The sequence below is a fragment of the Helianthus annuus genome, chromosome 10, assembly GCF_002127325.2.
Source record: "Helianthus annuus cultivar XRQ/B chromosome 10, HanXRQr2.0-SUNRISE, whole genome shotgun sequence".
Lineage (NCBI taxonomy): Eukaryota > Viridiplantae > Streptophyta > Magnoliopsida > Asterales > Asteraceae > Helianthus > Helianthus annuus.
The window spans coordinates 143,525,282-143,550,365 of NC_035442.2; the positions used below are offsets into that span (position 1 = coordinate 143,525,282).

At 36.3% G+C, this 25,084-nt stretch overlaps 1 protein-coding gene across 1 annotated transcript; it reads right to left on the bottom strand.

The window, feature by feature from the left end:
• Positions 1-4,014: 4,014 nt before the first annotated feature.
• Positions 4,015-13,160, bottom strand: LOC110885856 (glutamate receptor 2.8-like). Its single transcript, XM_022133578.2, has 5 exons — positions 12,809-13,160; positions 6,357-7,540; positions 5,957-6,269; positions 5,181-5,578; positions 4,015-4,566 (listed from the first exon to the last, which is right to left on the bottom strand). The coding sequence occupies exons 1-5, from the start codon at positions 13,089-13,091 to the stop codon at positions 4,177-4,179; spliced, it is 2,568 nt and encodes an 855-aa protein (XP_021989270.2). The 5' UTR covers positions 13,092-13,160; the 3' UTR covers positions 4,015-4,176.
• Positions 13,161-25,084: the final 11,924 nt, after the last annotated feature.

Here is a 25,084-nt window from a genome sequence, read left to right on the forward strand (position 1 = left end):
TGTTTGTATTAAATAACTATGTGCATGTATACATAAGTAAAATAAATATATAAATAGGCGGTTTGCTCAAACTACCAAGTTTGTTTACTAGAGCTCAGATTTTAATGTTCAAGGTTTCCTAAATTGTAGTGAATTAATTTGGTTTGTTTCGATCATAAAAATATGAGAAATTTGAAATTTATGTGACTGAGAAAATTTTTGGAAAGTATCATAAATTAGGAACCAATGAAATCTTAAAATTTTAAAAATTTGAACTTATATCTATAATTTTGGAAATAAGTTACAAGTTTGAATTCTAATAAAATGTGGAAACTTTGAAATTAGTGTGATTGAGATTTTTTGAAGTATTACAAACTAGGAACTAATAAAATCTTAAAATTTGAACTTAAATCTATAATTTTGGAAATAGGTTACAAAATTGATTTTGATAATAAGTTTTAATAAATTTTTATGGCGTTTGAATGATATATTACTCTGATTTTTACTTCCGTGTACTAGATTTTGTTTTTATATTGCGAAAATATTTGGTCGATTGTATCGCAATTAGGGTTTTGAACATTCATGTTTGTTTCAATAATGTTGTCTTATTGCTATTTTGATGGTTTGGTATCCATGTTGTTCTTGATTTGATGTTGTGATAGCCTCTTTAATTGTTGCTAAAATGGCACATTTTGAGTTCTGTACTTTTGATTTTTCTCAAGCCAGGTATTGTAATATGTTTCAAATTAGGTCATTTTTAATTATGTAATTTGTTAGACAATTTGTACGAAGTTTTCTGGATTTTCTAATTAGCTAAATTTGTTTGTTAACAACCTAAAGTTCCAAGCTTCTTTAATTGGGTGTTGAAATCGTTGGTGTTAATATTTGAGATCTCGATCTCGCCAATACAAAGCGTGTGCTGATAACTTTCTTTGTTTTAATAACTTTCAAACTGTGCGTCTGGTGAGAAATAAATGCAGTTTTCTTTACGTCTTTCAACTTTTGAATTATGTTAGCATAACTATATATTATTTACCTGATGTAGGACATGTACAATGATAATGCTATATCCATCCTTAAAAATACATGTTTAAGATTACTTTAGTGTCATTTCTAATTTAAGTTTGTTACAAACATTTGTTGATATAATTTGTTAGTTTTTAGTATGATTAGAAGTAGTGGTGTGAAAATTAATTGTGTTTTTTAATTGTAGTAGCATGTGCCACCTTTTGTACATCCATCAAAGTTATCAAATCCATTTGATCTCAACGAATCACCTTCAGTTCAAGCTGTAACGGTAAGTCTTTTTTTAATTAATATTGGTTGAGCATCAAGTTTTAATCACTATAAATCTATTTTTGAAAAAAAAAATTAATTGTTCTAAAATGCAAAAAGAAAAGGCCACTTTGGTTTATACTTCTCTTTAAGGCTTAAATAGCCTTTTGTTAACAAAGAATGAGACATGTGAGAAGGGTTTCTATTTCATGACGGGTCAATTTGGGTTATAGCCTGAACCTAATATCTTAAGTGGGTTAATTTTTGCATATTGGGGCCAATTTTAGTTATACTTTATTTGTAATTGGTCGGATAACTTATTTTTGCAAAAAAGGAATAATGCGAGGTGCGTTAAATGCCATCAAAAGTGTACTTTTAATGCTTGCCTAGGTACAACCTCCTAATTGCTTTATTTTTAAAATGTAAATTATTATCATAACTTGGTGTCCGTGTGACTGCATTCATCGGTTTCATGTCGAGTATCAACGTTGGGTCCTTAACGAGATTACTGAAATGTTTTACATATTCTACAGCACCAGCACCCCCGTACCTGATTAGGTATGCCAGATGAGTTAACAGAGCAAAATTTCTCCAAGTTTTATAAAAAGTTGGTGTATCAGCTTACAAAGTCTAAATACGTATATGCAGTCTTCGATTGGATTGGATATATGAGTTTAGTGTCACATTATTGACTTCAAGTAAGCAAAAACAAATTTATGTGCTTTTCTCATATAATGATATGTTTCACAGTATTAACATTGCGAGATTTAACCAACTTTTAATAATTTCTCTGCAATTCTTCGGTAACAATTTATAAAGAAACACTAGCAATAGGAAGGGGATGGTTTTTAACATCCTATTATTTCAAATGAGGAAAAGGTCATTTTTTTGTTTCACTTATTTTATCAAACCAGCATCCTAATACTACTATATTCTTGATTTGTAAACTTCATTTTAATTCATATGAATAATTTGAGTTTGATTATGATCCTGAATTTTGATCTAGGGTTTATAATTTCTTCATGGTTATGTAGTAAAACCATATTTAAAGTGGTAATCTAAACTTTATTGATGTAATTATGGGATAGGTGGCAGCGATTTGGAGATGAGATTTTGATTTTGGTGGAAAAATGTTATGGTGAATAGTTTTTATTTGGAGGACCTACTCTGTGTTTACACAAATGGCTGAACACAAACCCTAAACTTCATCTTCATCGCCATTTTGACTACCTTTCTATCCACAATGGAATAAGGTTCGGTTTCAATCTCCTATTTATTATCCCATTTTCAATTCAATGCTGATTCACTATTAGCAATTTATGTTATTGCGCAATCTCGGTTTGTTTGTAGGGTCTTATTTTGATTAACGAACCTCATTTGTTCTCATGATTTTATTTTAAGTTATTGCAATATAATTTGAATTGTAAGTGTTAAGTTTTTGTTATAAGATCGGAAATGATGGATCTGATTTGCATTCATGTGAATGTGTGTACTTCCTCACAAATAAATGGTATTCGTATTACATTTTTCAATCATCTATTGTTTCTTTACAGGTTTGTTAATCACCTGAGTTTGATCAGGGATAAAGAAGTCGCTGTAAATGATTAGCAGGGCACAATGATCGTAGAAGAAAGCCAACAACTTTATTCGCCCTGTTTTTGGTTAGATATCAAAGATTCATAATTGCTTTTGTTTCCAAAATGGATTATTTGATAACGGGTCAAAACAGGTTCAGGTCAAATTGTGTAAGTTTTTAATGCGAGTCCAAACGGTTGAATGGGCTGTGTTAACATACCAACAAACGGTTGGATGGGTTGGATTGACCAAAGACATGAAAAAAAAGGAACTTTTGATATTTAAGGTTAACCTTATAACTATTGTAATTGAGGTCTAACATGCTACTTATTACTAAAGTTGCACCAATTTTTTCTTTTACGTACTCTACAAGTTTATGCTAACTGTTATGTTTTACTTTTCATCAGAAATTCATATTTGATATTATTTATTAATTCTAAAGATGGTCTGTTGGCTTTAAAAGTGAAACTGCATATACATTTTTGCAACGGTTGATCTAAACATGGCTTTTGAAAGTTATATCGTATTGCTTCTTTCAATGTTAATATCATGATCTAAACGTCAAATTAAAGTAGTTTTCACTTCTCTTCAAAACTTTACAAGTTCATGATTTCTTATTATTCTGAGGTCCAAACATATTTAACCTCAAAATGTCAAATTAAAGTAGTTTCCACTTTCCACTTCGGAAAACTTCTCAAGTTCATGATTTCTTATTATTCTGAGGTCGAAACATATTTGACATCAAAAGTTAAACGGTACAGTTTCTTTAATTGGACAATAAACTAAACTGGACAGTTTCTTGATACAAATTGGACAATAAGTATAAAGAAATACAACTTTATTTGACTTTTCACTTTTGAGGTCAACCTCAAAAGTCCCATATGTAGAGATGAGCGTGATACCGGTACCGAAAATATCTATACCGAAAAATCGCCAAAACTGAGTACCGGTACTGAAAAAGTTCGGTACGATGTCGGTATCTGAAGGTAAAAATTGGTATTTTACAGTTGGTGGATATCAATTTTGTATAATAAGTAGTATTTTAAAGTTTTTAAATATTTGAAGTATTTAGTTTTTATTTCATGACGTATTATTTATTCCAAAACAAGTTCATGCGTACAGTTTGTTTATGATCAGTTTAAACGTAATTTTTTAAAAAAAATAAAAAACATATCATTTCCCAACACCGCGAAATTCGCGGGTATTAGCACTAGTTTACTATTAATTAAAACATCTGTGTACATAATATGCTTTACAAGAGTACTACTACTAACAATTAAACATTAAACTTATGATCATATGTATGGGGGCTTTAAAGTACTTATAATGAATCATCATCTGTGTTATCTAATTGATTGACATTTCGATTGTGCCTCTAGCACTTTCTACACTGGCAACTATGCTAGATGATCGTCTCACTCGAAGTTGCCAATCTTTAATAAATGCTGATATCAGTTTGACTAAATTTGTGTCTTCATGATTGGATTTTTTAAATTCTTTGATGCCCGTGACGATGTAGATGACAAGAGCAACTGTGGATGTCCCTACGGTTAGCACGAATAGTACCCAAAAGCTATGAAGGCTAAGCCTCCCTTTTTCATCAGGTGAAGATTCTTCATCCACACACTTTTCAGAGATAAGATGTTTGTCCTCAAGTTCTTTGAGTAACCCACTTTCTGATACGTTCATTAATGCTTCGTTGGCTGCTGAAAGTCTTTCAAACTTCTTATGAAATGCCTGTATAAGTTATGCAACATCATATTAGAATGTCTAAAGACCCATATACGAAACTAATTAATAGGTCATCAGTTATTAATTCAGTTTCATTTGTAGCAAATCCAAGTGAAAAGTACAGGATGGTACATTGAAAAATGACAAAAAACACTAGATTTTTTTTACTTATTGTAGCTTGATACAATGGCAATCTATCTTATCACTGATTTTAAGGGCATTTTCATCACTGTCATTTCTACTGGATTTGGCATAAAGGAAACCAGTCACATACTTGAGTGCCAAAAAGTAGTTTCAATGAATGGTGTCCCCTTTTAGTTTTTAATTAAAAATTCCAACTTTAAACTTGTTATGTAGAGGTGACAATTTAAATCCGTTTACTGATAACTGAAATGAATGGGTCAAAGGTCTCCCAAATTCTATTTTAGTTTAATGCAAATTCTTATATAATGTATTCAAAAACTAAGATTAACATGTAATCACGTCGATCTTTTAATCATATTTAATGCATTAGTTATTTATCCTGTCTCGTTACCCAACCTGAATTTGGATAACTAATTTTTGAACTTGAAAGTTGAAGTGTATTGGGATAATGAGAAACTAGAAACAAGAAGACTTACAAATCCGAAACCTCCGACTTTGAATGTCTCTCCGGTTCTGATAAAACTCTTACAATACTGAGCCAGAAAGACTTTAGCTGCAGGAACCTCAAGAAAGATAGCTTTAATTTCGCCACTATTAAGGCCCTCGGCGTATCCGTCGGTCGAGTTATAACTCTTGATACTAAAATTTTTAAACTTTAAAACATTCACCAAATATTCGTTTATAAATGACCCATTGCAGTACCCTATGGCTGCATTCATGTCTCTAAGCATCTCAAAGCTTGTTATGGTTGGTTCAAGCCTTTGAGCCGTGAGCATACTTGCCAAGCTAGCCGTGTAGCTTTGTGTGATAATTAGTGCCACAAATAGCCATATGATCACCGCCATTCTTGACAAATTACTATGCATCTTATCACCTGTGAGAGAAAATGGTCAGAAGTAAAATGACAAGCAAAGATGGCACTAGAAAAGTTGGGCCGAGTTGATGCGCACGCAAACGCCTATTTGTTAATTCTGTATTATATTTTATAATAAACATTTAATGCGTTAACTATAATTAAAAAAAAAACAACCTTATCACAACAATAACTTATAGCACTTTTTTTTATATTTCTTTTTTATTATCCTTTAGACTTTCAACATATTGATTTATTGTACATGTTTGAAATGTTTCCCTTTTAGCTAAATTTGTTATCTAACTAGCTCGTATGAAATGAAACACCATTTGAACTAGCTCGTATGAGATGAAACACCATAGAATTTAGATAGCACAGTTGCGTAAGTTAGTGATTTACCACGCAAAGTGAAGAGCGTCGAGAATGCAAGCCAAAGGATGATTCCAATTTGGGTAATGATGTTGCCTTGAAGATCTTTGTTGTGGTTTCTCTCAATAAACCAAATAACAAAGCCATTGTATAGAGTAATTGCTACTGTTATCCACCACATTTTCGCAGTGAAAGGCTTCAAGAACAACCACGCCTGGTTTGATAATCTAGATCGAGCGGGTACAATCATCTCCAAACCTGACTCCGTGAACGGTTGTGTAAAATGTGCATGTTCGTGTCTTTTTGATGTAATTGTTACATCACCGGCTACAGCATCAAACTCCTGTCCAAATTTAAAAATATATATACAGATAGAAAAAAAATGTATGAATCGTAAAGTATGAGAATGTTGCATTGTGAAATGTCTGACCCCTGAATCAATTGCTTTAATCAAATTTTCATATGAAGAATCATTAAATGGAATCCGATCATATGGTTCATCCATTATTTTCATCATTGCATCAAACACATCGTATACAAATCCACCGAAGACATATTCGTTTTTCACGGGATCACAATCCACGCTCACGAATTGCCTGAACAGAGAATGAGCAGGAAAAAGGACCTTCATCCTTTTCTGTGAACTTCCAGCCAAATTCCGCCTGCTACTTCTACTAGCATACCATGGCTGCACCGGCCACAGAATCTCTCCGACATTATCTATCAAATGAGTGTAATTACTTGCTCCATTGATCTCATTTTCAACTGTCTCAGAAAACCCCAATCCTTCTGTCCAATACACACTGTGATACCCTTTTCCATTCACATTAACAATCTCTACTGTGTTTGCCAAAACTGTTTTCAATTCATTTAACTTTTCTGGTAAGGCTTTTTCCAACATTTTCATGGCGTTATATCCTTGCACCGCAAAGATTCCAGGTTCATCCTGCTCGTCTTCTGGATAATCCGAATGGAACTTTTTCCTGAATCTTTTTCTGAAATTTAAAAACTCCGGAGTGCTTTCAGGGAAGTAACTTTTGACTCCAACCATACCTTTCAGTGAAGAAAAGATGCTGGAATTAACAGAATGAAAAAGATCTGTGATTGCATTAGTTGCAATCCATAGATACCCATCTCCAATCATTTCCATCTTCTTGGCTGTCTGAAACAAGCAAACTCCAACCTCCAAAGATGTGTGAACTACAAAGACTTTACGTTGTTGTCTCTTCACAACCTCAAGCTCTTCATCTAAGGAACACGACCTAGATGTAATTGGTATACTATGGGTTAACTCAGAACCTGTTTCACGAAATGCCTGAGTGAGATGAGAAATGATTGAGGCCGACTCGTATATGAGGGTAACTTGGCGTATGCCCATTGACTCTAAAATGGCAGCCACTGCGTTCATCTGTGTGGATTGTGTAGGAACTGCGTGAATGAGAAATGGCCATTGATTGGTTGATTGTAGCGGTATCGTGCCAGCGAAGGAAAGAAAGACGGGGATGTCGTGATCAGGTTCGCTGTCGCTGATAACCTCGGCTATGGTAGATGCTTCCTCCCATGTATGTCCTCCCAAAATGACCTTCACTTTGTGTTCGTCAACAAGCTCTTTCGCTGCATGTTCACATCATCTAAACTTTAGTTGCACGCAAGTGAAATTTAGTTTTAGGTTAGTCGATATCTAAGATCACGACATTTCTAATTTGAAGTTTAGAAAAACTAATGAAGACATAATATAAACAATGGAGGAGCTTGAACGAGAAAAAATGAATAGGGCCATAGACTCTCAAAAATCCAATATTTTATACTAAAAAAAATTAGAAATTTTCATAAAATTAAACTACCGAAGTGAAACCGGGAAGGCTTAGACCAAAGGGTATGGGGCTCGGCACCGGGCCGTCCCCCCCTTTTAGGGCCGTCGCACACCGCCCCCTTGGGGCCAGGCTCGGCAGTTTCGTCGGATTTCAGACGGTGGAGACGGGGCTTGTGATTGGCTGCTTGTTCATTGGTGGGCCCCTCTCTCTATCTCCTTTATTAATATATTGATTTTTTTATTAAGGTGGGTAGTCCCCCACACCCTTGGGTAGTCCTCAAAAGGATGCTCCTCTTCTCGTGATGACGTGACGCCCACGTAACGGGTAGTCTCCAAAGAAACTATCCTCCCCATACCCAATGGTCTTAGACACCCCTGGCCCCTATAGAGATAAAAACCCCACACATAATCCTACTGATTTGACGAATTTTTACTTTTGTTCCTAACTTTGAGAAAGTAAATACGTAGCCCAAACTTTTCCATGCAGGAAACACCTTTAGTCCCCCAGCTTGGATTGAGGTTAACCTTTTGTAAAAGGACAAAAGTACCCTTATCTTTTAAGTTAAAAATAATTGCAACTAGTATTAAGCTTGTGACGGGAGCATAAAACCATGTCAAGTAGCACTAACGTCACACCGCCGTCAGTGATCACCAACACCAGAAAAGCTTTTATGAAAAGAAATAAAGAACGAAAAAAATGAAATCGAAAGGAAAATAGACGTAAAAACGTTAAACTACTCACGTAGAACATAAAACATATAAAACAATAACCAAGTCGATCCAGGACCTATGTGTTGCGACGGGGCCGTTAAACGGAGATAAATATGTGTAAAACATTTGAACCACACATACGTTGCGGCGCTTTAATTGCAAAATTTAGATCAAATTTATAAAAGATGAAATGTATGAGGGACCAAAGTTAAAAGTGAAAAAGTATTTGAGTTAAAATGTAAAAGACGTAAAAGTGTTGGGGGTAAGAGTAAAAAAAACTAACAAAAATATAAAATAAAAATAACTCAAATACTTTTTAACAATGCATCAAATAGTTGTATGAAAGCTTCAAGTATTTGTACCTAATTAAATAGTTAAAGCAAGACACATCAAGTATTTGCAAATTAATACAAGAGTTTATAGCAAAATTAAAAAAAAATTAATAAATAAGTTTAAATAAATATGCCCCACTAGATATATTGCATTGTCTACCGCCACCACCACACCACAGACTCATATTTATGATTTGAATGTTAAAATATGGAACACATGTTGATATTATACGTGGGTTTTGAAAACTAGTGTTTGGGTAAAGAAGATAAAAAAGATGACCAGTCTGATAATAGATCATGTGTATAAGGTGGTGGTGATCGGATATTCACACAAGCGGTGATGTCGGAGGTGGGAGGGTGACGTGGGGGTGAGGTTGGCAGAAGCAGGCGGTAATGTCGGAGGTGGGCAGTAGTTGCGGTGGTGTTGGTGAGGTGGGGTGGAGATGACAGAGAGGGTGAGTGAATGGATAGCGGTGGGGTGTCTTATGTTTAAAATAAAAAGTTGGGACTAAAAGTGAGATTTTACCAAATTATAAGGAATATACATGTAAATTGAAACTTTGTGGACTAAAAGTGAAACTTTACTAAACCACAAAAATTATCGGTGCAATTTACTATTAATTGGTTAAGGGTATGTTGGCTATGTTATGTCCTTCTAATAGAAAGATTTAGTTCTATCTAAGTTGGGCACTAAAGGTTTTATCCGCATCCTAAAGTTTCAATTGCAATTTACCTTCTTAAAGTTAGGGTGTAAGGGGCGTAATTCGGGGAGGGGTTCGGGGAGGGGAAATCCCGATTAGGGGGGCGGCGCCATTGCTTCGGTGAACAAGAGAGAGGTAGACAAGGGGGTGGCGGCTCACCGAAGGAGAGAGGGGAAAGGTGGTGGGGCCAGCCAAATTCCATCCAATCAAAGCTTTTATTTGTTTTTTTTTTTTTTAATAAAAAAATAAGGGGAGTTAAGAGGGGAGTGGCGCCATCAAATGGGGGTGTTAGGGGAGTTTAAGAGCGGAGTTGACGTGGCACACGGGGATTGGTTTGACGTAAGAGAGGGGACTCACCTATTAGGTGAGCACCCCCTTCACCCTTAGGGAGTAAAACCAAAGTTTAGACAAACAAGATGCCGTATATATGTATGTGTACTTTACACAATACAATTTGGCTTCTTATTTTTTTTTTCTTTTATAATAGTAGTTATTAATTGTCAAAATCAAGTAGTTATTAATTGTAAAAATCGTCCATAAGCTTTGGGTATATTTGCTAGTTTCATCCAAAATAGCTTTGTTATACTCATTCACTTTTAAAATTTTTTGTCATTTTCATCCAAAAGTCTAATTTGTTTTATTTTTTCTATCAAATATTTGTATAAAAATGACAAAAAATCTTAAATCTCAGGGATGATTTTGGCAAAAAAAAAAGTTAGACGTTTAAATGAAAACGACAAAAAATTCAAAAGTGAAGGGCAATATGATACAAAAAAAGTTGTTTTGCATGAAATTGGCAATATTGCCCAAACCTCAGGGATGATTTTGACAATTTACTCTTATTATTATTATTATTATTATTATTATTATTATTATTATTATTATTTTTATTATTATTATTATTATTATTATTATTATTATTATTATTATTATTAAATTCGAATAATAATGCAGCAAGCGATATGACAAAAGTTTTTATTATTATTATTATTATTATTATTATTATTATTAATTTATGTATTTTTCCACCAGAATTGGTTAACCAAATTAACAGAATCGTTTATATCCAAAACCAATATAATTTATGAAAAAAAGAAAACTACTAAAGGAGATTTGTTTTAACTTACTGGTATTAAGCCCCTGTGTTGCAGCGGTTGTCATAAAACTGTGTTAAGTAGTAGCAATACTATACTATTGTCAGCGACCACCAATACCGGAAAAGCTCGTAAAAACAAAATAAATAAAAACGGAAAAAAATAACGTCAATCGAAAAGCAGACGTAAAATCTTTGAATCACGCACGCACGTTGCTGAGAAATTAAACCGAAATGTAAAACATAGAACAAAATAACTAAGTCCATCCAGAACCCGCGTGCTGGACGAAGTTTTCAAACGCAGAAAAATATATGTGACGCGACGAGTCAGTCAAACGGGAAAAAATATACGAAAAATGTTGAACCCCACACGCACGTTGCGGTGTGTGAACTCACAAAATTTAGAATGAAACGAAAAACTTGGTAAAGATGAAAAATATAGTGGACCAAAATTGAAAATAAAAAAGAGTTGGGATTAAATTGTAAAAGATGAAAAACTTTTGGTTAAAAGTAAAAAAACAAAGTGTCTAAATTGCAAAATTGAAGTTATTTATTAATTTTAGATAAAAATAAGGATAAAAATAAGTTATATCTATATAATGGTTATTAATTAATATTAATATTAAAAGAAATTTATTAAACAAATATAAATAAAATTTATTAGGTTGAAGGAGAGAATTCCATGTGTCATTATTTAGATTCTTTTATTATATGTTAGACTAGATTAGAACCCCGTGAATTACACGGATTAAATAAATATAATTTTATATACTAAGTAATAAAATAATTACATCTTTTAAAAACTTGTGTACACGATTTGAATAAACACTTGTTTTACACGAATAATGTAATTAGTTAACACATTTAGTCATTAAGATATGTTTTCTAACAAAATGAACTTTGAGGTACTATTTACTTATTGTAACAATTCACTTTATTTTTAATTAGGTTAGAGAGTTGTGTATTACATGGTTTATAACATTTTACTTTTTTTTATTTATTATTAGGTTAGAAACTTACGTATTACTTGATGTTGGATATTCAGCAAATATATATATATATATATATATATATATATATATATATATATATATATATATATATATATATATATATATATATAAGTAAAATAATATTAAAGATACAAGAGATAAGCTGGATATTATGATTTAATATTATTATTTCATTAGAGTGTAAAACGCGATAATAGGATCTTTTATTAGAAGTAGAATTCTAAATATACCACATGTATAAAAAATATATATGTTCTATATGTATTGTATAAATCCTTTTAACGAAACAGATAATTAAAATAAATATTTTTATTTTTATTTTAATATGTGATTATCATTTATCCTTATCCGTATCATCAAAATATAAAAACAATTAAAATCACCAATTAAATAAAATCTTTATCTTTATAAATATTTAAAACATTAATATTTTTTTAGATTTTTTAGATTTTAATAAATAATATATGATTATAATAATTAATATATTATTATCAGTTATCTTTATCTTTATCATTAAAATCTCTTCTACAAATTTAAATTTAATATTATCAATAATTGATTTTCCATAATAAATATTTAGAAAAATAATTAAGACCGCTTCATAGAGCGCTATGTGTCCCTTACATGGTTTCTTTTATTATATAGATAGATAGATTAGATATGAACTTACATATTATAGATTTGTTTTAGCTTATAAGAAACTTACATATCCAAAACCAAAAATTTTTGAAAAAAGAAAAACTACTAAAGGAGATTTGTTTTTGCTTATAAGAAACTTACAAAAGTGAATAAGCCGATGCTCATCTTCATATCAAAATGGATCTTTTTTTTTTAATATTTCAACGTGAATTTAAAAAAAAAAAAATTGTTGTTTCCAATTCTCTCTTATAAAAAAAAAATTAATTGATTGCGCTCAATAAAAAGAATTAAACAACGATTATCTACAATTTATAAAGAACAAAAAAAAATCTAGAGGAAAAACATGGATGCAGATGAAGGATCATATTTCTGGCTTGGAATTTCCTTGAGAAGAAGAAAAATAAAATTGACCGCTAATTATTTCAAAAAATAATTATCAAAGAAAAGAAAAGAAAAAAAAGACTCAACTTAAGGATATGGTTACAGACTTAATTTCGATTCTAAGCAACCACTTTCAAGTTTTTTCTACAAATTGGCCAAATTTTTACGCTCAAAAGGTAGTAACATAATGTCTAATTACCTGCAGTAACTGCTTGAACATGCTTGTTTCGAGAGTTTTTAAGGTATAAAACCAAAGGTTGATCGATTTTGATGTTGAAGTCTTGAACTGCTAATTCAATTGCCACTTTGGCCTCTTTGCCGGGCCTAGACGTTGGGTCAAGGATGACACCAACGCCCGTCTCATTTCCAGCTTTTGGCGCGGTAGTCAAGATTTTGGCTGCTAGGGTTGCTTGCAGAGGAAGAAAACATGTTAATGAAAAAGCAACCAAAGAAAGAATCATGCAACTATATAAGTTATGCATCTTTTTGAGATTCTACTTTAATCTTTTCGTGGATTTCTACGTATCTCAAAAGCTATTGTATATTCTATTGTTCGTAAACATCATATTAATTTATAGTGATCTTTCTGGACCTAAAAGTCTTGACATATCACACGTTTGGTTGAAAAGTATTGCCCAAGAAATTCCTTCTTAATTTATATGGGGCCGCTTACTATTCGTAAGCATGATCTACTCTTCTTTTCTTAATTAAAATTCATAGTGAGTTTTGGCTATCGAGCGCTGTTTGTGATCGCGGATGCATAGAGTCGTATTTTGTTATTGGGTTACCCGGTAGCCGGATATTTAATTATGCCATTGGCCGTTTAAAAAAATTCTGATTTTAGGTCTAGAATAGTTATAAATTTAACGGGGTGTAAATTTTAAAGGGGTAAAATAATAATTTCATCTGACTTCAACTGCCACTAACGGATGTCTTTGGAAACAAAATAGAGCCGAGGAAGGTAGGGGTGTGCAATAACCAAACCGTTAACCGAAACTGAACCGAAAACCAACAAAACCGAACCGAAATTAACCGAAACCGAATTAACCGAAAGTCGGTTAATGGATATTTTTTTTACCATCGGTTAACCGAAATTAACCGAACCGAACCGAATAATTTATTTCTTTATATATTTCTAGCTTTTATACCTCTATTTCATGTATTTCATGTTTTATACTTTCATTCCATGTAATAATACCTCTATTTCATTTATTTATGCCTTCATTTCATTTAGAGTTAACTGCCATTTTCGTCACTGTGGTTTGGTCACTTTGGCCATTTCAGTCCATTTTTCAAAAATGCACCATTTTCCTCCCCGACGTTCTGGAAAGGTGCCATTTCAGTCCAAAAATCATAACCCAGTTAAATCGGTTAGTAAATAAGGACTGATTGTGTAAATTTGTAACATAAAGGACTGATTGTGTAAATTTGTAACACCACCACCACTAGCCCAGCCACCACCACCACTCCGATGCCACCACCGCCACCACAGCCACTGCCACCACCACCACCACCGCCACCACAACCACCACCGCCACCGCCACCACAGCCACTGCCACCACAGCCATCACAGCCGCTGCACCAACACCAATCCGCTGCCACCACCGCCACTGCCACCACAGCCACCACAGCCGCTGCACCACCACCACTCCTTCTCTCTCTCTCTCTCTCTCTCTCTCTCTCGTCGTTATCTCTCTCTCTCTCTCCGACTGTGATGATGATTGATGAAGATGAGTTGCAGGTTGTCGGTTTTACAGCGGTGAACGGAGGTGATGACAGAGGTGAACGGTGGTTTACGGTGAAGTGGTGGTGGGTTATGGTGATGGTGCAGCGGTGAGGGGACGATGGAACGTGGTGGTGGGTTATGGTGATGGTGCAGCGGTGAAGTGGTGGTGGGTTATGGTGATGGTGCAGCGGTGAAGTGGTGGTGGGTTATGGTGAAGGTGCAGAGGTGAAGTGGTGGTGGGTTATGGTGATGGTGCAGCGGTGAAGTGGTGGTGGGTTATGGTGATGGTGCAGCGGTGAAGTGGCAGTGGCTGTGGTGGCGGTGGTGGCAGCGGAGTGGTGGTGGTGGCAGGGCTAGTGGTGGTGGTGTTACAAATTTACACAATCAGTCCTTTATGTTACAAATTTACACAATCAGTCCTTATTTACTAACCGACTTAACTGGGTTATGATTTTTGGACTGAAATGGCACCTTTCCAGAACGTCGGGGAGGAAAATGGCGCATTTTTGAAAAATGGACTAAAATGGCCAAAGTGACCAAACCACGGGGACGAAAATGGCAGTTAACTCTTTCATTTATTTATACCTCTATTTTTATGTATTTAAATATCTATTCATGCATTTATACCTCCATTTCATTTATTTATACATCCAATTCATGTATTTATGCATCTATTTCATGTATTTATACCCCCATTACATGTATTTCTATGCAAAAAAATTAGCCCTTATTTGAATTGGTTATTAACCGAAAATTAACCGAACCGGACCGAAAACCGACAAATTAACCGAATCAACCGAACCGATTAACCGATGACTTCGGTTACGGTTACGGATAATGCTAATAACCAAACCGAACCGTGCACACCCCTAGAGGAAGGAACATGTAAATTCATAAATTCTTAATTTAAAACAAATCATGGACAAAAAATGTAATTTACTCATAAATATAATAATAATAATAATAATAATAATAATAATAATAATAATAATAATAATAATAATAATAAACTAGAATGTAATTCCCCGTGCGTTGCGGCGAGAATTCATTTGGTATCAGTTTGGTTCGGTTTATTATGGTATCAATCCATTACCGACACTCTTATAACAACCATAAGGGGACCCGGGGCACCTTCGGGGAGTGCCTTCGGGGACCGTTTTTACCGAAATGGGAGGTGCCGCCATTAAGGCGGGGGGTGAAATCGGGGAAGAATTTCGGGGTGGAGGCACCGAAGAGGGAAGGGGAGAGAAGGTGGGCCAGCCTTTATTTCAACCAATGACATTTTTTCTTTTTTTTTTCTTTTTTTCTTTTTGAATAAAAAAACCAGTCCCCTAAGAGGGGTGCACCCCGTACGTTTTTAGACAAGGGGGAAGTTATAGAGGGGAAATGACATGGCAACGTATGATTGGGTTAAAAAAAAATTTCACTCACCTAATTAGGGGATGCCCCCTTCACCCTAAGAAATAACAAAATAAAATCATGATACCAGAAATGATATCACCACGTGAAACCAAGAATAAAAGATTACTATTACGATAAAAAAAATGTTACATCTATTTATTTTGCAAGTCAAAAGTTTATGTGATGTGGTATATTGCTTAAAAACAATTGATCATATCAAATACTTGTGTTAAAAGTTTAGCTAATAGTGCAAATGTAAAAATTTCTTTATTTACTTGATGTCCAAATAGACAAATAATAAAATGAATGAATTGCATATTTTGTCGTTTATCTTAGATGATGACTTTTGTGTTTAAATTGATGAATTTTATTTTTAATATTTGAAAATCTTACATGTTATATCTGTTAGGCCTTTTCTCGTTAAACTTTGGTTAAATCAGATCACAAAAGTCTTGAATCAAAGGTTTTTTTTTTTTTTTTTTTTTTTTCCATTTGTAATTTTTTTAACTGAACATTTTCTTGATGTTGTTGCTTGTGTGTGTGATTGAAGGCTTGAATAGGAGTTTCTGAAAAAGAGAATGAAAGGGGTGGGTGATGGTCGAGTGTTGCAGTAGGTAGGTGGTGGTTGTTTGGCATGTGGGAGGCGATGGCTGGTGGTTGGGAGTGATTTAAGAGACCAATACTTTGGATGGTGGTGGTGTTTTGGGGTGGATATGAGATTAGAAATATAGAGAGAGAATATGGGAGAGAGAGAGTTGTTTATATATATAACTAGTATTAAGTATTCTCCGCGTTGCGGCGGGGGAGAACACCAATGTCACGCTATTAGACTGTGGGGTATGGTGGGGCTTGGGTTGGGCATTGGTTGACACGTGGAATGGGAAAGAAACCCACGCCCATGGGGTATGGTGGGGCTTGGGTTAGGGGCATGAGTTGACACATCGCCATTGAGAGCCTGCCATGTCACTTACTAGCCCGCCCCACGCCCGGCTTCAAACCCACGCCCGGCTTCAAACCCACGCCAATGGGGCCACGCAAACCCACACCCCAATCCAAGCCCCCGGGGTGGTGGCTTGGGCGTTTTCAACCAACCCACGCCCCAACCCAAGCCCCATACCCCATGGCCTTACCAGCGACCTCCAATACTAAAGTTGCAGCGTGTTAATGCTAAGAAATTAAACCGAAACAAAAAACATATAAAGAAATAACTAAGTCGATCTAGGACCCGAGCGTTATGATGAACACGTCAAACGAAAAAAAAATAGACAATGTAAAAACATTTAACCACACACACGTTGTGTCGTGTTAACTCGCAAAATTATTTATAGTATTTAAATGAAATAAAAATTTGTCTTTGTGTTAATGCGAAGAAAATTAAACCGAAACGTAAAATACATAAAAAATAACTAAGTCGATTTAGGACCCCGAGCGTTACGATGAACCTGTCAAACGAAAAAAAAATAGACGACATAAAAACGTTTAACCACACACGCACGTTGCGTCATGTTAACTCGCAAAATTATTTATAGTGTTTAAATGAAAGACAAGTTTGTCTTTACTGGATACAAGTCACTAAGCATTATGGTACAAACCATAATGCATTGTGTTACAAATTATAATTATACATAATTTCTTTTTAAAACCTTTTTTAAGTATTTTTATTTTTTAAATGGTTGGATATTTATGTTATTTATACAATTAGTCTCTGTAAAGGTGATTCGATAAATGTGCCATGTGCAAGGCACATGACCATATTTAATTGAAAAAATAAAACAGGTTAGGTCTAAAGGTTATAACGTGTAAGATTTTCAAATATTAAGTACAAAATTCATCAATTTTAAACACAAAGGAAACCGTCTAAAAAAGGTATAAAAAATAAAGACAAAATTTGCAATTCACTCTAATAAAATTGAATTTGCATCATAAATTAAAAAAAAAACGAAAACAAAATGGTTCCAGATGAAGGAACATGTATGAAACTTGTCACACCCTGCCTTTGCGGAAGCGTGGTTATTTTGGTGTGACTTCTTAATACCATAGCTTAATCATAACAAGCTATATGAATTAAAAATATGCAAGATCATCCATTAAAATAAAATAGTGAACCATTGTCTTAATGGGTTAAACACCCAACAACCACAACTTGTCTAAACATTAAAAATGCAAACTTAACATAAACATGATTCAAGGACTGTGACTTGTCCAGGAAAGAGTCACAAGCCTCGAACCCTGGATGACCTCGGGCCTAATGCAGCGGAAAACAAGCCATACCGCGCCAGATCGTTAATTCCCTGAAATACATGTAAGTTGAAAAATCAACAATAATGTTGAGCGAGTTCATGCGAAAGTGCGTAAACAAACCTTTATCTTTATCAAAAACCTGGTATGTAGCAAATAAGGAAAAAGAGATCACCAATGGTTTGCAAGGCCATTGATATGTGTGAAGTGCAAGTAGGGATGACTCAAACCTAGCGAATTTATGCGTCGGGCACTAAGTCACCCCGAGGTCCGTTATGCTGGACCTGGGGCTGGGCTCGCTACACCCAGATAGATCTACCGCTCCTGTCCCTCGGTCCTACTACGAGGATTAATGGCCTCAAGTTGTGCCTACCCACTCACATGATCTGAGTAACAAACCTCCTTACGCTAACCATACCATGTATAAACATATTCATAATCATAGTAACATGTATTTCACCCCCGCAGTTTATAAAACTGAAAACAGTTAAGAGAAAAGGGGGACATGAACTCACAGTGAGTGCGTCACAATACCAAGTAATCCAAATATCCAACTGCTGCGCAACGACCTACATGTGCTAATTCTATTAGACGGATGGCCGTGCCTTAGCTTTATAGTTTACATTTTCGGGAAACAGTTAGACAACCGTTCCGTGTATATACTTGGTAGAAAATCTCCTTCCCAAGGATGGGGGAATTAATACATGCGTGTTTATAATATTAAGTCTCACTTAATATATTTTATTTCTCATTCCAAAATATAATTATTTTTCTCAAAAATAATATATTTTCTTTTTACATAATACTTTCCAAAATAATACGTTGACAATATCCGCATTCATGAATATTTCCGTATAAGGCGTAAGTTACGTTTTGGCGATTAAGTGGTAATAGTAATTACCGTTGTAACTTATATGTTTGTCGTGAAGGCGTTGGTATTATTTTGGGTTCGACAAAGTTAGTAAATATTATTTTTACTCTAAAAATAATATTTATACATTTTCACAAAATAATCATAAACAGTGTTGTGAAAAATATATTTATCGAATAAATATTTATCACGTTTATTTTTGTGAAAATCCCACCTCCGAATATTTGTAAATAAAGCCATGGCGAATTACATTTGAAAATATGTCAAAAGTAGTCTAACACTTGTAAATAATTCTAAGTGTTAGATTTTTAGAAAATTTCGCCAGAGTTTCCCCTGTAACTGGAGGTGGCCACGCTTTTAAGCGTATCATTTTCTTTTACAAAATCATTCCAATACTTCTTTTAAATCAACCCATCAATTTCCAACACATTAAACAAGTTTCAACACTTCAAACTTGTAGACTAGTATGTAAAATCGCACTATTACATGAACTTGTAGTTTTTCTAAAACTATTGTGTAGATCTCGTTATATTTAGTGGATCTATGTATAAAATAGTTTAGTCTTGCAAAAACCCCGTTTTTGGAACAAATCATTCTTTACAACTTCCCGACAATTTTTATAAAAATTGTTATTTTGTCGGATCTTTCGTTTCACAAGTGTTTATACACTTGTAGTTTATAAAAATCATCTTTGTTAGCATATTATCCAACTTATATAAAACATGATTTTCTCGACACCCGGTTCTACGAATATACCACTTGTACATACGTAGATCGGCTCGTTTTAAATACTATTTTTCATGTCAAAACATTTTTACACAAGTTCATGTTTCCCGTGTGGTGGAGTTTCACCTTTTAACCCCCGTACCGCTAGAAACAAGTGTATGTCAAGATTCGGGATCTTAACAAAGTCGGGTTAAACGATGATAAGAGCCACCACATCGTAGATCGGGCCTCAACAATCAACATATTCAAATACTACGACATTTACACAAGACATGACCTTTTATCCAACGATATTCGAGTTTTAGTAGACTTTTTAGATTCAAAAGATGGGTTACCGACTTTTAACCGTTAAAAATCCTTTTAACCACTTTAGATACGATCAAGAACAAGTTTTAAATGTTATACCTCTAGCTCGGGGCTAGGGAAGATCTTTGGCGAAAATGGCGTGGATAAAAGCAAATGAACGAGGTCCTTCAACTTCCGCTTGCTTCAAGCTTCCTCGTACGTGATCCCCGACACTTGTGTGAGCTTGGAATGGCAAGACAAGAACTCGACAATGGATGTGTGGGTGTGGGTAGTCTCGGCCGAGAGGGAGAGAGCAAGAGGGAGAGAGAGTTGAGTGAAGTGTGTGTGTAAAGTCTTGTGGTTTAGGCTTGGATTTTATAGACAAAATATGAGCCATCGTCCAACGGTTTACAAGCTCTCTAGATATCCACGAAATCTAATATAATAATCAAAAGTTGGTACTTGCCTTGTCCCTTGGTTTGGCCAAAATCTTTAGGGGGAAAAGACATCCGGTTCGATCTCGATCGTTCAGTTAGAGTTCAGTTTGGTTAAGTCGGTTAACTTTAGGGATTAACCCCGTTAGTTGTTTAATGCGTTATAAAGCGGGTGTTAGGGTAATCAGGGACCCTAACTGGCTCAGAAAAATACCAATAATATTTCTGGCAATATTTTTATGTTCCGGGTATAGTCCGGTTGTTCGGTCGGATAGTAATCCGTTAAAGTGCTTAAGTAATCCTTTAAGCGTCGTAGTTAATATTTTTAGCGACACAATTTATTCTGCAAAGTGTCAGGAATATTTCCTCATGTTTTGGCACTTTATTAATTAGCTAGAAGCTAGTATGCTGAAAGAAAGTGCTGTGTTTTGTGCTTAGAGTACGTTTTAGGCACATCCAATCTCTGTATCTTATTCCTAGAGACGCAATTATACAACCCTTGTATCCCTACACACACTATGGGTGTAGTAAAATATTTTTGGCTCATTCAGGCCTTTAGAGGCAGTGTCTGCCTGATGCTGGCTATATCAGCATGTCCAATAGGTTATCCGTTCAAATGCTACTGTGCTTTTGTGCATCATGTTTGTCACTAAAGTTCAGTAAATAAGTAATGTAGTGACAGGAAAAATCAAAGTATGATGCAGATATGTACAAGTATCAACAATTAAGTAGCAGTTTATCAGAAATCTCAGTTAAGCACAGTAATTAGGCAACAATTAATAATTAATTAGGTCGTACGGATACCTGGTTTTGTGAGGGTTGTCACATTCTCCCCCCGTTAAATAAATTTCGTCCCGAAATTTTAAATTCTGCTTGTAGAAGCAGGGTTCTCAGGAAATAAGTGGGGGTATTTCTCCTTCATTCGGTCTTCACGCTCCCAGGTGAATTCAGGACCATGTCTAGCATTCCAACGAACTTTGACGAGCTTGACACTGCTCCGGCGGGTCTTGTTTACTTTCCAATCCGTGACCTCAACGGGTTCTTCTACGAAGTGGAGCGTGTCATCAATATGAATTTCGTCGGTAGGAATGGCAACGTTAACTTGAGTTGGACTTCTCTTCAGATTGGATACATGAAATGTATCGTGGACGTTATTCAGTTCGGCAGGTAGATCCAACTTGTATGTTACGGTCCCGATTCTTTCCAAAACCTTGAAAGGACCAATGTAGCGCGGATTCAACTTCCCACGCTTCCCAAAGCGTGCTACACCCTTCCAGGGTGATACCTTCAACAAAACCATATCCCCAACCTCAAACTCCTGAGGTTTCCTTTTCAGATCTGCGTAGGTCTTCTGGCGGTCACGAGCCGCACTAATGCGATCTCGGATTTGCGCGATCTTATCTGTAGTTTCCTGAACTACATCGGGACCTACCAATTGTCTATCACCTGCGTCAGACCAACAGAGCGGCGACCTGCACTTGCGCCCATATAACGCTTCAAACGGCGCGGCACCAATACTGGTGTGGTAGCTGTTGTTGTATGAAAATTCAACCAGGGGTAAATGCTTATTCAGCTACCGCCTAAATCCATCACACATGCTCTCAGCATGTCCTCCAACGTCTGAATCGTCCGCTCACTTTGTCCGTCGGTCTGCGGGTGAAAAGCAGTGCTCATATTCAGCTTTGAGCCAAAAGCTTCCTGGAAGGATTGCCATATCCTCGATACGAACCTCCCGTCTCTATCAGAAATAATCGAGAGAGGTACTCCATGGCGTGTAACAATCTCTCTCATGTAGATTTCAGCCAATTTGCTTGTATTATCCTTCTCGCGGATAGGTAAGAAGTGTGCTGACTTCGTTAAGCGATCCACTATCACCCAGATAGTGTCATGGCCTTTTGGCGTTCTTGGCAACTTCGTAATAAAATCCATGGAGATTTCTTCCCACTTCCACTGGGGAATTTTTGGTTGCTGCAGAAGTCCCGAAGGCTTCTGGTATTCCGCCTTAACCTTGGCGCAAGTTAAACATTTGCTCACGTAAATAGCAACATCGCCCTTCATCCTAGGCCACCAGTAATAATCCTTAAGATCCTGGTACATCTTATCCGCTCCAGGGTGGATAGAGTACCGCGACTTGTGAGCTTCATCAAAGATAACCTCTCTTAAACCACCAAACAGAGGAACCCAAATCCTTTTCTCAAAACACAACGTTCCTTCCCTGTTTGGCACCAAAATCTTCTCCATCCTACGGAGATATTCTTTCTCAAGGTTTCCCTCCTTGAGAGCTTCCTTCTGTGCTGCACGAACGCGTGAGGAAAGGTCGGTTTGAATTATCATCTCCATAGCCCTAACCCTTATGGGCTTGATTCTCTCCTTACGACTTAGGGCACCAGCGCCCACATTCGCCTTCCCTGGATGATACTTGATCTCGCAGTCGTAATCGTTCAACAACTCGACCCATCGCCTTTGCCTCATATTCAACTCCTTCTGATTGAATATATGCTGGAGGCTCTTGTGATCTGTGAAGATTGTACACTTTGTACCGTAAAGGTAGTGTCTCCAGATCTTCAAGGCAAAAACCACTGCGCCAAGCTCCAAATCATGCGTGGTATAGTTCTTTTCGTGCACCTTCAGTTGGCGTGATGCGTAGGCGATAATCTTTTGACGTTGCATCAACACACAACCCAATCCTTGACGCGATGCGTCGCAGTATACCACGAAATCATCAGTACCTTCTGGTAGAGCTAATATTGGCGCGTTGCAAAGCTTATCCTTCAATATCTGAAACGCTTCATCCTGTTTGATTCCCCAATCAAACTTCTTATCCTTCTGCGTGAGGAGTGTCAACGGTTGAGCGATCTTTGAAAAGTTCTCGATGAATCTTCGATAATAGCCAGCCAAACCCAAGAATTGCCGAATCTCGGTTGGCGTCTTTGGCGTTTCCCAATCTTTGATCGCCTCGATCTTGGTCGGGTCCACGTGGATTCCATCTCCATTCACCACGTGCCCAAGGAATTGCACTTCCCTTAGCCAAAACTCGCACTTAGAGAACTTGGCGTACAACTGTTCTTTCTTTAGCAGCTCCAAAATAGCTCTATGATGTTGTTCGTGCTCAGCCTTCGTCTTTGAATAAATCAAGATGTCGTCGATGAATACAATCACGAACTTATCCAGATATGGCTTACAAACTCGGTTCATCAAGTCCATGAACACAGCAGGTGCGTTTGTCAACCCAAACGGCATAACGAGGAACTCGTAGTGTCCATATCGAGTTCTGAAGGCTGTCTTCGGAATACTCTCTTCCTGTATCCGTAGTTGATGGTATCCAGATCGAAGATCGATCTTTGAATAGAAGCTTGAACCTTGAAGCTGGTCGAATAGGTCATCGATCCTTGGCAAAGGATACCTATTCTTGATCGTCAGCTTGTTCAATTCTCTGTAGTCAATGCACATACGGAAACTACCGTCCTTCTTCTTCACAAACAAAACTGGAGCTCCCCAAGGCGAGAAGCTTGGTCGGATAAAACCCTTGTCTAACAACTCTTGAAGTTGTGTCGACAGCTCTTGCATCTCAGACGGAGCAAGTCTGTAGGGTGCCTTAGCCACAGGCGCGGCGCCTGGAACTAAGTCGATGCGAAACTCCACTTGCCTTTGAGGTGGCAAGCCAGGCAAGTCTTCTGGAAAGACTTCTGGGTATTCCCTCACGACAGGGATGTCTTCGATCTTCGGCTCAGCAGCCTTTTTATCCACAATGTGTGCCAGAAAAGCAACACATCCTTTCTGCAGACACTTCCTTGCTTTCAGGCAGCTAATCATCTTTAACGGCGTCTCACGCTTCTCCCCATGAACAACAATGGTCTCACCATCATCGGTCGGGATACGAATTATCTTCTCGTGACAAACTATCTCTGCTTTATTACTCGATAACCAATCCATTCCTACTACCACATCGAAGCTTCCCAACTGGACTGGTAGTAGATCGAGAGCAAACTCACGCTCTCCCAGCTCGATTACGCAACCTCGAGTCGCCTCGTTAGCTTCTACTAACTTCCCATTCGCCAATTCAATTGAGTATCTAATTTACTAGCAGTTAAACCAAGCATATTCTTAAATTCTAATGATACGAAGCTATAATCGGCACCAGTTTCACACAAGATAGATGCGAAAGTTTTGGTTGTTAAAGAACGTACCAGTAATCATGCCTGGATCCTGGCATGCTTCACAAACTCCGATGCTGGGTGTTCTCTCACGGTCTTGTTCCAACTCCGGGCATTCTCTCTTAAGATGTCCAATGTCCCCACAATGGAAGCATCCTAGCACTCGGCCATTTCCTTTCCTGCTTCCAACTTGAGCGTTGTTACGGTTTTCTCCTTGTTTGGGACTCTTCATCTCACAACCATCCTTGTTGTGCCTTTTCCTCCCACACCTAGGCTTCCGACATCCACATTCATGGTGATACTTGCACCCAGCACGTCTTGCTTTAGTTTCCAAGCAAATCTTATCATTGGCCTGTCTGTTGTTAGGGCAATCTTTCTTGAAATGCCCTTTGTCTCCGCAGTCAAAACAACCTCGAATAGATCTTTGTTCATCATTATTTGTTCGGGTATCTTTGGTAAGCTTCCTTTTGTTCTTTCCAGATGACTCTACCTGAGTCCCCCTATCAGGGTTTGCAAGTTTTTCTAGTCTAATGGCTTCCGTAACGAGTGCCAAACCCATCTTGCTTGCAGCAATAGTTGTTGGTGGCGTAGATGCTGCCATTAAGCTCATGACTTCTGGTGCCAGTTCCCAAATGAACTG

Coding starts and splice junctions, on each gene's coding strand:
- LOC110885856 (XM_022133578.2), bottom strand. CDS start 13,091: ATGCATAACTTATATAGTTGCATGATTCTTTCTTTGGTTGCTTTTTCA. Junction 7,541..12,808: donor TGTTCAAGCAGTTACTGCAG/GTAATTAGACAT, acceptor GTGAACATGCAG/CGAAAGAGCTTGTTGACGAA. Junction 6,270..6,356: donor TTAAAGCAATTGATTCAGGG/GTCAGACATTTC, acceptor AAATTTGGACAG/GAGTTTGATGCTGTAGCCGG.